Below are 12,252 nucleotides of genomic sequence, written 5' to 3' on the forward strand. Positions count from 1 at the left end.
ACAACACCGAGATTATCTACAAAGGAGGTAGTCAGCAAGAACCGTACCGATGCGAATAAATGCCACAAATACTTCAATAGCTTCTTTAACTTTATTAAATCTTCAAAGAAATATACAGGACCCGAACACACATGAACATGGCTCAAAAATCCCACTCCAACAGTCTTGAACGCTGCCTGCAGGGGAGGCCGGACAGTAAACCGTAACAGTAGCACGTGAAAAGGGAAGAAAACGAGATTGTGTCGCAACGTGTAGTTACAGTTTTAAAAGAAAAGGGCACAGTTGTTTATAGCTATGAAAGACATAATTAAAAAAAAAAAAAGGCAAGATGCTTTTCTTAATACTACTGACATGTCAAATTGGAGGATAAATTTCCCTGTGTAACCAGTCACGGAATATTACTATGATCCATGATGCAACTGAATTATGATTATCGTGTTTGTGACAAAAAAATCAAGAGCATAATTTTTATCCAGAAACTTCAGGAGATTACTAGAGCAACCACAAGATACAACTTTGACTGAGCCTTGTTCTAACAATTTTATTTTTAAATCGGGGAATCAAAATTGCTGAAAGAATTTTTTTTTCTGAGCTGAACTATATATAAAGTCTTATCAAACCAGTCTGACAGACTAAATCTGCCTCTGCATCAAGACTTATTCTGTCAAGAACAATGTTCTTGTCTCACGCTAGCCAGAGCGACAGAATCAAACGCAGGCCCATTAAGTCCGAGCTACAGCCACCGATTTAAGCACTTTTAAGAAAAGAAAAAAAACACAAAACTTTTTATTAGCACCTTAACGCTGGTTTTTAATTTAATATCCATTACTAAGCTTAAAAAAAGAAATTGTTTCTAGTAGTTCTGCGGCATAAAGTGCCCATTTTCTCTCTTCTGATTTATATCATTGTTCTGTTTTTACAGCTTACTGTTGACAGAGTGAGGTAATTCAACTACAATTTTTCCAATGTTTTTTCCCATGTACATGTAATCTACAGCACGGAATACAGACTCCAAGCCAGTGAACTTGCCCTCCGGAGACGCGTCTCCGAAGTCCACCTCACAAACCAGGTCTCCTCTTTCATACATCTCGAGCAAGTCCTTCAGAGCCATTTTGTATTTGGAAAGGTAATGGTTCAAGAAGAAACCCCGGACGCTGGCCGACTTCTTCAACAGTTTTGCTGGCAGGAACTCGGCTTTAATGGGCTGGAGGCCAGTAGGGTTTTGGTAGCCAGCGATAAACCCAATAACTATCAGGCGCCCTTTGGTAGCCAAGGAGTTAAGAGCCAAGTCAAACATCTCTCCCCCAACAGACTCATACACCACATCCACACCTTCGGGGTAGTCCTTCCTAAGGATGGATTCAACGTTTTCAGTTTTATAGTTGATCGTACGGTCACAGCCAATGGATTTCAGAAAACCACCCTTTTCATCACTGGAGCAGGTGCCAATGACGTGGCATTTCGCCTTCTTTGCAAGCTGCACAGCGAACTGGCCCGTTCCTCCAGCCGCTGCCGTCACCAGAACCTTCTCGCCTTCAGACAGCTCTCCCAGCTCTTTCAAACTGAGGTAGGCGGTGGCGCCACTTACCATCAAAGTCAGGAACTCGGGTTTCACAGAGGGCAGAGGAACTGCTTGCTTGGCAGGCACCACCGTGTATTCAGCAAAGGAACCTGCTTTCACGTAGGCCACAGCTTGACCCACCGTATAATCAGCACTAGCACTGAGTCCTAACGCTACCACGTCACCGACACCTTCAAAACCTACATCGAACGGGGGTTTAACCGAGGCGTCATATCGGCCAGCTGAGTAGTTTATGTCAGATGCATTAATGCCGACAAATCTAGAAGAAAACAAAAACGTATTAACAAGATTTATTCCATACCAAGTCTCTGTCGCACGAGAAACCATCAGTTTAAATTTGTGGGATAAGTATGAGATGTTTTTTTTCTGATTATTGGTGTATTTGAATAACGACAACACTCCAGAGACAACTTCCATCAGACTTCCGCAGTTTACATTCTGTTACTATAGAATTAAAGATAAATCTGCTAAAAGAAAAAAAAAAAAAAACACAACAAAAAAAAACCCAAACCAAAACCCAACCGTATTTTCCTCAGGTCCATTTGACCAAACTAAGCAAACTAAAAATAATTCTGTAAAAGATTCAAGGATGAAAACCGATTGACCACTTCATACAAGATGTGAAAACACTGAAGAATAAAATGTGTGAAGTGGTAAATATGTGGATTCTGGCAACAAATTTACATTTTTGAATATAATAATACTGTTAATGACTAACGATCATATTAACTATCGATGTCATTTGCAAGGTCATGTTACTGTAGGCAAGTACTTTTTAATTGATGGAGTCACTACAGCAAATTTGCCTTTTGATGTAGCTAATGTCAACGTTAAAGTATTTTTCTTTATACAAATTACTTGCAACACATCAAAACAACCTTGCACAGGAGGACTAAAATTGTAAGACTGAGTATCAAGTCCTACTGACCTCTAACAGGTGAAAATGGATGATAATTTTTTTTTTTTTTTTTTTTAGAAAAAAATATTCTCGCAACTTGATTAAACACGAGGAGATAATGCCTAGAAGAAAGTTACAATCTAATTTAAACACAAACCGTGTTTTAGTAACACTTTTTTTTTAAGAAAACGTAGTAATATCTCCACACGGGAAAGGGAAGAGAGACTGGGGAAGGTTCTGCTAACTGGAAAACGCAGAAGAAGAAACGCATCCAACAGAAAACACCGGGTCTTCTCCCACATGTGGCAGTGACAGCCCGCAAGGCGTACCTGCCACCACGCAAAGCAGCGTGCAAACGGCGCACTTTTAACCGCCGCAGTTACCCACAGGCTCAAACCGTGTGCGTGTCGTTTCACCTCGCTCGCACACAGAGCAAGAACTAAACCCGTTTGCTTTCCTCCTTCCTTCTCCCCAGCGCGGGCACCCTCCAACTTTCAGCCACGTAACGCGCTCCCCCTCAAAACCCACGCACGCCTCAACCCATCCACGCGTACAACAGCGGGAAGGGACTGTTGCTCTTTTTAATTCAGGGCTCACCCGCCACAAAAAAAAACCGCCCGCGCCTCGCTGGTGGGCGCAGAAAGGCCCCCGCGACCCCGCTGCGAGGCAACTCCCGTAGAGCGCCGCTAAAACCCCCCTCGACCCGCTGCCGCCGAGGCGCACCGCGTCCCGCGGGGATGTGCGCACCGGCGCTGCGCTGCCCTCCTCCCGCTCCCCCCCACCTCCATCTCCGCGGAGGGGCGCCGGGCAGCCCCGCTCGCCCCTTCCCTTCGCCCCACGGGCGGCTCTCGGCAGCTGCCTGGTCAACCCCCGGCGCTCTCGCCGCGGGGCTAAGCCGAGCCCTGGGCGCACCCCAGGGAAAGAGGGGGGCAGCGCAGCGGCGGGTAGTCCCCAACCCCCGTCTCTGGGAGTTTTCCCCTTCTTCTCGGGGCTGCGCTGCAGCGGGGGGAAGCACAAAGGCAGGTAAATAACCGTTCCGAGGGGAGAGGTGCGGGGGAAGGGGCCGCCCGCCCGCTCAGCGGGACCCCAGCGCACGCCCCGCTCCTTTTGTTCTGGGGCCGGAGAGGAGGCGAGTCCTGCCCCGCAACTTCTGCGGGCGGCTGCAAGTTGCTGCTGCAACCACCTCCCCGCACCCCCCCCCCCCCCCCCCGCCGCGCCAGGTGCGGGGGTGGCCGGGGGAGGGGGTGCACCGCGGCCGGGGCCGGGCAGCGCTGCCCGCTCCGGCGGGGGCTGGGGCGGACAAAAGGCGGGCGCGCTGCCCCGCGGGGCTCGTCCCCGCCGCCCGCCCCACGGACACGCGTGCCCACGCACCCGCACCCTGCCCGCCTGTGCGGGGCCACGGGCAGTGGTTCTCCGTGGGCTCATCGCCGTTAATCAATACCGCCTGCCGTCCAGCCCTCCCTCCCCGCTTCTAATTTTTTTTTTTAAACTCCTCTTTTTATTTTGTGCCAACTCCAAACTCCTGTTCGCATCTTTTTTTTTTTTTTTAAAAAAAATATATAAAAATTGTTCAGTCTCTTCGATTCCTCGCCCAGCGGAACGATCGTGCGCAGCGCCTGGGTTAAAACGTATCGTCTAATTTGCCTTGTCATCCCAGCTGACAGAGGGGAGGTGGTGGGATGTGCCCGCAGTTTCTTAGATTATTTTGCTTTTAAAAGTAGGAATAAGTGCGGTTTACAAGTTCAAAGATGAGTTTCCTAACTTCTGAGGAAAGGAGAGCACAGAACTACTTGGGGTGCGGGGCGGGTTCTAAGACCCTCTTCCACATCTTTTGTATTGTCTTACTTTCTTATTTAAAATGTGTTATTTAATTTAGCAGTTTCTAATTGAGGCATGCTCCTTCAAGATGTAACCCCTGGCGGGTCGAGGGGGGGGGGGGGGGGGGAGCTAGAGATCAGCTTTTCCCAAAATAATTGCGCCCATTGAGTCACCCGTTTTATTTATACTCCACAGCACTGAGCCCCCTCGTATTGTTTATTACAGACCCAGGAGGACACCGCCGAGGGGAGGAAATGCTGCTTTTCCTCCCACAACAAAGCGTGAGACGCTGAAACCAGCACCGCAGCCTTAAACACAGACAAAACAAAGTCATCCCAACCAGTACCACGCAAGAAAAACATTATTTAGACCAAACACTCAGCGGGACTAGTCCTCCGCTATTCCCACTGCGATCCGTTAGTCCCTTGGTTCAGAAAACTTTCTCAAGCCCTCTTAGTCCCTTTTCTGTAAACTTTGTTCCCATCTTCCAGCCCAACAATAAATCCTCACAGGTATTTTGGAAACGAAATGTGTCACAGCCTCAAGAAAATCCTCAAAATCCCACAACAATTTTTAAGAAGGACCAAATCTTCACAGCCTCTGGGTCCTTCTCCCGCAATGAAACGGAGGAACCTCGCAACACACCCCCTCCCTCCAACAGAACAGACATACGAAGCTTAAATGGCTTCGTTAAGGATTTTTTAGTTCAGCTTTTCCCCTCCTTCTCCTCCTGTCCTACACAGAATCAAAGTAAAAAAAAAAAAAAAAGCTTTAAATTGATTTTTAATTTTGAAGAATTTCTGAATAAAGGCTGGATTAGTTTTTTTCTTTATCACAAAGCAGAAATAGAGGTTGCTGGCTTCGGTCTCCAAATGAGAAGAAAGAAGGGGGAAGAAAAAGTTCTCCCTAACTAAATCTTATTTTAAAATACGCACCCATACAGGAACTCAGCACATTTTAATTTCCAATTCCCCTAAATCCAAAACCAGATTTTATTGTGGTGGATGAGGATTGTTTTGCATAAAAAGCTCAAAGCAATTAATACTGTTCATGGGCGTGACTGGGACTAAAATGAACAAATCCGCAAATGCACTCTTGGAACTCAAGTCCTTTATTGTTTTAATTGTATGTTTCACCTATTAGAAAAGGTAGAGTTGCATTTGGGGCTTGTTTTTTAAAAAAACAACCTAAATAAAGCTGGGGACTCATCCTTTCGGGAAGGGAATGCTTCCCCAGATGACAAGAAAGGGGGAAACATTCAGAACTCGCTTCCTGCTGCAGCTCACGTATTGAGAATGGTTTTCAGTAACGTGATCCCGTGTCTTCTGTGATATTCCCCAGAAAATAATAATAAATAGAGGGGAAATGCCACAGAGCCCCAAATAACACAAAAGGTATGAACTCTAAATCTTCATCGCCCACCTCTTCCTCCCCACTCGTGCGCGTAACGGGCTGATGGGTTAAACCCCAGTAACTGCCAGTCTGGGGAGCAGCTCCTGCCTTTAGCCTGATACAAGTTCTGCACCCTCTTCCCGTGAGCTGTGCGCGTCCCCTTAGCACCCAGGGAGCTCTCACCCAGCAAAGGCGGGGAGGGGCGGGAGAAAGGAAGAGTTATACTGGAAACCGTATGAAAAATGAGTAAATTTCAGAAATTCACAGGGAGGATGAGAAAGACTCCAAGGGCGGGGAGGGGGGGGGGGGGATTGAGAAACAAGGATGTCACTCTCTCTTGCATTACCCGAGTGAGACTTGCTACTTGGACCTCAAGTCTTTCGACTTCTTCCAAGAAAAGGAATTTAACTCCAGCCTGATGGCTGTTTAATGCCATTGCTGTTTCATGGCCATTAGTGGATGCAGCAACTCAGTGTTTTAGACTTTGAGGTTTGGAGGGAATTTTGGTCTCAGAAGCCCTAGTGGGAGATGTCAGCATCAGATTAAAGTGCCACAGAAGCCTTCTCATCAGCTGCTGGAGAAGTCCCTGTTGTTCTTCACCCCTCCCGTGCTATGTATTCATGTGTTACACACACTCGAGCTTACACATACACCCCCCCAAACACACGCACAGTCACACGCTGCCTTAACAGAACTTCCAGCATTGTTCTCAAGCTAACTTAGTGCTTCTTAACACCTTCAAGCTCCCACGGAAAGCGTGGCAAACTACACGATTTAGCCGGACAAGAACCTGAGGGTGCTGCTCTCCTTTGCTGCAGCCACGCCGTCTGCTCCCAATTTCCCAGAGTTTCAGCTTCCCCTCGTGGGCAGAGAAACCTCTGAACTTTTTAAAAGGCTCCCTTTGAGCTTAAGGAACGACAACGTCTGGGAAGGAGCCGCCAAGAACGAACAGGTTTATGGAGACAGCTTGGGGCGGGGGTGGGGGGGGACGTTTTGTCCTCCAGAGCCTTCCCTCCACGGCGAGCCGGCCACCGCGCCGTCCCAGGATTTACGGCGTGTTACGTGAAGCAAAATGTCACCTCTTCGCTCTTCCCCCGACCCGGCTTTACTCTAAAAAGCCGCCAACAACCGCGGACTCGCGTCCCGCCGAGCGAGGCCGAGGGCGGCCGGGCCGAGCCGGGCCCTGCCCCCCCTTCCCCGCCGCCCGCTTTTGGCGCGCAGAGGCGGGGGGGGGGGTGTGCGGCGGCGGCCGGCGCTGGCAGAGGCAGCGGGCCCCGGCCCTCTGCCCGCCCGGTGAGTCACGGCGGGCGGGGAAGGAGAAGGGCACGGGGTGAACGGGGGGGGGGGTGGTGTGTGTGGACGGGGGAGGCGGGGGCAGGCGCCGGGTCGCCCAGAGGGGAGCGGCGGCGGGGGGGGGGGGGGGTGTCCCCGGGAGAGCGGTGTGGGTACGACGGGGACACACCTCACGCCCCCCGGGGAGCGACTCGCAAAGCGCTTCTCGGTGTCTCCCTCCCTCCTGAACGTCAAACTTGTCCCTTCCCAGCCTTGGCACAGGGGCCCTGAGGTGTTTCTTCCTCCTTCGGGCAGGAGCAGCACACACACCCCCCACCCCCGCCGGAGGAGGAGGAGGAGGAGGAGGAGGAAGTGTCACCCCCGCATACGTGGGGATGGGGCGACCGGACTGTAGCCCCAGCCGTTCGGAACAACAACAGGAACAACAGTAAAAAATTAAATTAACAGTCGCCAGATGGCAGCTGGTACAACTTTGGAGCCGGTCTCCGAAGCGAGGGGGAGGATGTTGTGAGGGAGCAGGCCACAAAGGTGGGAGCAGAGCCGGAGGGGGCCGAGGCGCGGGGGAGGGGGGCTCACCTGTTCCTGACAAGGAGGTCTCCGTCTCCCGGGAGTGGCACGGGCGAGTCTTGCCGCAGGGTAACCGCTTCCCTGAAGTTTTGGCTGAGCTTAGTCACCACCAGCTTCTTCATGGAGCTGGGGATAGACGAGCCCTGGAAATCCAGAAAGTGACGGGAGTAGGACATGTCCAGGATGGGCCGCGGCCGGCTGCCACCGATGGAGGACCAGGCGGGACCCGCCGCGGCGCAGGACGGCTGCTGCCGCCGCCACCACCACCGCGGTGCCCGGGAGCTCAGCAAAGCGCCGCTTTTTGCGTTAAAACTCATGCCCTGCCTCTGCCTCTCCTCTGCCCCTCCCGGGAGAGCTCCAGCTGGGGATCCTCCAGGCAGCTCGCACCGAGCCGGCAGGAGAAAAACTCTCCTCACGCAGCTATTTGTGTACGTAAATAAAGCTCCCACCACCACCACTAGCTCTGCAGCGAGCTACAGCCTGCCTCCGTCCTCCCCACCCACCACAGCGGCAAGGTGGATCCCCGGCAGCCGGTCGTCTTCGAGCTCCGGCGGCCGTCCGTCCCGCCAAGCCCGCTGCCGCCCCTGACCCGCCTCACCACACACACACACACACACACGGGGGGGGGGGGGGGGGGGGGGGGGGGGGAATATACCGCCTGCCCGAGGGCGGCAGCGGGGACCGCGGCCGTACGGAAAGCTGGATTTTTCTCCTAAAAGGTCGCTTTTAATTTGTACGCTGCCTCTGAGGGATTGAAAAAAAAAAAAAACAGGAGAGAAACGCCTCGGACACCCTCCCCCCGCCCCGTTCTTTAGTTTACAAAAAGAGGTTATCTTTCTACAAAAAAAAATTAAAAATAATAATAAAAAAAAAAAAAGCAGCGGGAGGAAGCAGCGCGATCGATTATCGGATCGATAAGGTTCGCGGAGCGGCGGCGCGTCCCCTCATGTTGTTATTAGCCCGCCGCCGAGCCGCCGCTGCCCGCGAGGCGGAGGCTCCGCCCCTTCCGTGCGAAACGTTCACTTCCTCGCAAGGTGGTACGAATCAACCCCGAGCCGTTAGCCCGCCGCCGCCGCCGCCGCCGCGCGCGGGAGCGCGAGGGGCGGGCGGGCGGGCGCGCGCGCGCGGCGGTTGGCGGCCGTTTGCGAGAGGCGGTTCTGAGGGTGCGGAGGGGGCTCCGCGCGCGGCGGCTGAGGGGGGGGGGGGGGGGGGGTTGGCAGCGGCGGGGCTCTTCCCGCCACCGGCCCTCCGTGAGGGGAAGGGGGGGGGGGTGTGTATGTGTGTGACAGGCTGCTGTCAGTCCGGGTCGTCAGGGTGTTCCCCCGCTCCGTGTTTCTGACAGGAAAAGCTGCTTTTTTTTTTTTAATATTTTTTTCCCTCAAAACGCGTCTCGCTGCGGGGTGCAGGGGTGAGGGAAGGCGCGCAGGCGGTGAGCCGGGTCAAGGGACCCAAGTAAACGCTGTGATGGAGCCGCCGGTGCCAACTTGGTGCAGCTGCGGGGAGGGAGGAGGAGGAGGAGGAGAGAGGGAGGGGGGGGGGATGTAATAGAGATGTTGCACCGGTGTCGGAGGAGCTCACGTGTAACTCCCCGAATTAACTCCATCCTACCGGTGTAAACAGCTCGGCGCTTAATTGTGCGGGATTAATAATTCAAAGCGAAAAAAAAAAGAAAAGAAAGAATAAATCCCCAACTGCCCGAAGGAGAGCAAAATTGCAGCGCTGAGTGTTCTCCTTCAGGAATCGGCTGGGTTGTTTTTATTTGCTTTCGTGACTTAAAAAAAAGAAGGGAAGAACCCTTCTGTCGGTGCAGTTAACGTTATATAAATCCCCAGACACACACACACACACACACACACTGCGCGAAAGCTATTAGCAGCGCGGTTCGTGTGCCGCAGCTCTCGCTCTGCAATCTGGTGGTATTTTAAAGGAAGGATGAACTGTAATCTCCCACAAATCATTTTTAATTCCACGCCGCTCCGACGTATCATCTCCTGCTCGGCTTTTTTTTTTTGGAGTTGGCTGGAACCAGACCTCTGCTGAAGTTCAGGCGGCACAGGCGTCTTGCACGGCACTTCAGCAAGTGGATTATAATAACAACCCCCTCAACGCGTGTCTCACATGAGGAATCTTTTATGCCGCGCTGTATTAAGACTTCTTTTTCCTTTTTTTTTTTATGTCATATTGTTTAGCTCTGGGAAAGGAGGAGGCAAAAAAAAAAAAGAAAACAAAGCAATTAAAAAGATTGACAGGTATGGGTTTGTGTGAGACCTATTTGTAATTGTCAGGGTGACGTGGGCAAGAGGAGGAGGAGTAACAAACTGAAGCAGGAAAAGCAGCTCGATGTGTCTGTCTATCAGTTGAGGCTGTCTGAGAGCCCTGGGATCCGAATGTGTGTTATATTTCAGTGAAAAGAGCAGAGAGGGAGAGTGGATCTCTTTCTCTCCCAGGAGTTTAGGGGGGGGGACAGTTCACGTTCATCTCTCCCACTCAGTGAATGTCTTTTCTTCCTCCCCCCCCCTCCCTCTTTGCACACACTCTCCGGGGTTTTTCTTGGTTTTGGCAATTTTTTTGGGGTGTGTGTTGTTTTTTTTTTTTTTTCTTTTTTTTTTTTTTTCTTCTTCTGTTGCAGATCAAGATCAGCCAAAAACAAAACCAAAACAAACCACCCAACCAATATCCATGATCAAAAATTGTGTTTGCGTTATATTTAGTATGAGAAGAAGCTTCGATTTGTGGAGGAAAAAAAAGGGAGAGCAAGAGAGAAAAGTAGTCCTCTCCGGTGGTGACACTGTTTGATCTGTGACTGTTTGGAAGGTGGAGGAGTGACTGACATTTCCCATCCGGTGTCTATGTATGTATGGGGGCTTTACTCCTTTTTATTATTTGCTTTCTTGCTCTTAGTGCTGGGAGGAGAAGGAGAGACTGGATCGACCTCGTTTTTTGCACAATGAACAAACTATTACCAACGCAATAAAAAAAAAAAAAAAAGCCAAACCAAACCCAACAAACAAACAACCCCCCAACAACAACAACAACAACAACAGCACCGCCACCACACAAATCCACCAGCCTGAAACGAGCCAGCCGGCGAGCGAGCGAGAAAGTTGCGCTTTGAGACTCTTTGATCTCGGAGAAAGCCTGAGAGGGGGGGAGTGACTGAATTTACCGTCTCATCGCCGCCGCTTTGCTCGGCTCTCCACCGCGAAGAAGGAGGAGAAGAAGACGAAGAAGTGATTAAGGAAAGGAGGGGGAGAAGGGGAGAGAGGAAAAGGAGGAGGAAAAAAAAAAAAAAGGAACGAAAGAAAGATAATGGATTTGGGCTACAGATTGAACTGATCCAATCTTATTTATTTTGCACATCTCCACTGGCATCTTCCCTGCTGCTGCTGCTGCTGCCGAGAGGACTGAAGAGCTTTGTCTTATAAGGAACTTAAAAGAGAGAGAAAGAGAGAGAGAGAGTGAGAGAGAGAGCGAGAGAGAGGGAGGAAAATTAACCTTGTAAATGAAAACATTTCCTAAGCAAGTTTTTGGAGTGGCGGCGGAAATTGGCATCCCTGTCACCCGTCTGTGGCTCGCCTCATCCCACACCCCACCTTCCCCCCCGCCCCGCGCACCCCGCTCGCCGCGCCGGGAGCTGACCCGGGGGGGGGGACCCCCGGACCGGGCGAGAGGAGAACCCGACCAAACTTTTTCTCCTTCCTCCCCCCCCCCCCCACCTCCTCCTCCTCCTCCTCCTCCTTCCTCCTCCTCTCCCTCTCTCCCATTCCTCCCCACCCTCCCTCTCGCTCTTCCTAGGCGGAATTAGAAGTTGAATCCGCTTTCTTTTCTCCTTCCTCCCCCTCCCTCCTTCCTCCCCCCCCCCTCCCCTTTTATTTTATTATTTTTTTTTATTATTATTATTGGTGTGTATGTGCGTGTGTGCGTGCGCGGCTGTGTTTGTTTCTGCATGAAAAAGAGGGGGATCGGAAGAGGAGTCCTGCGCGGAAACTCTGCGGCGGCGGGCGGCGAGGCGGCGGCGGCGGCAGCATGCCGCGGAGAAAGCAGCAGGCACCCCGGCGCTCCGCAGGTAACACCCCCCGCCTTCCCCGATCCCGCCGGCCCTCGCTTTACCGGCTTCAAGGGGGGTGGTGGTGGTGGGGGTGTGTGTGTGGGGGGGGGGGGGTTGGGGGGGTTGTTGCCGCGGGCACGGCAGGGGAGGGGTTAACCCGCCGGGAAGCATTTGCCGCCGCGGGGGGAGCGGTTGCTTCCAGCCCCCGTTGCAGATTGAAACACCCCGGGGTGGTTTTGACTCCCGCGGGGCTTTGGGGGTTTTGGGGCGGGGGGGGGGGGGTGGGGGGTGGCGGAGGCGGGGAGGGGAGGGGGGGGGGGCGCAGCACCTTGGTGGGGAAGAGCCGGGGGCTGTAGTTTGTACTTCTTTGTACGCGGGAGCCGGAGGGATCGGCGTAGTTGCTGAGGTGTGTCACGCCGAGCCTGTCAGCCTCCATCCTCCCCGCCGTTGCCAACACGTTTAAAAACTAGAAACTTCATTTTGTGGCAGTTCGGTAATCTCCGCAGGCGGTTCCGCGTGTGCGGCTGTGTGCGGTGCTCAGGGGGCAGCGCCGGGGAGGGGAGGGAAGCTCCGCCGTGCCCGGGCAGGGCTGGGCTGCTCTAAAAGTGTGTCAGACCGCATCCAGGCTGAACCTGACACTCGCCAAACTAAAGT

The 12,252-nt window shown here is 52.4% G+C and overlaps 1 protein-coding gene across 1 annotated transcript; it reads right to left on the reverse strand.

Moving 5' to 3' along the window:
- Positions 1–803: 803 nt before the first annotated feature.
- Positions 804–7,867, reverse strand: PTGR3 (prostaglandin reductase 3). Its single transcript, XM_086469382.1, has 2 exons — positions 7,560–7,867; positions 804–1,841 (listed from the first exon to the last, which is right to left on the reverse strand). Exons 1-2 carry the CDS (start codon positions 7,865–7,867, stop codon positions 917–919), a joined length of 1,233 nt encoding a protein of 410 aa, XP_086325508.1. The 3' UTR covers positions 804–916.
- Between the last annotated feature and the right edge of the window lie 4,385 nt (positions 7,868–12,252).

Source organism: Leptosomus discolor, chromosome 8 (genome assembly GCF_034619465.1).
Source record: "Leptosomus discolor isolate bLepDis1 chromosome 8, bLepDis1.hap2, whole genome shotgun sequence".
Lineage (NCBI taxonomy): Eukaryota > Metazoa > Chordata > Aves > Leptosomiformes > Leptosomidae > Leptosomus > Leptosomus discolor.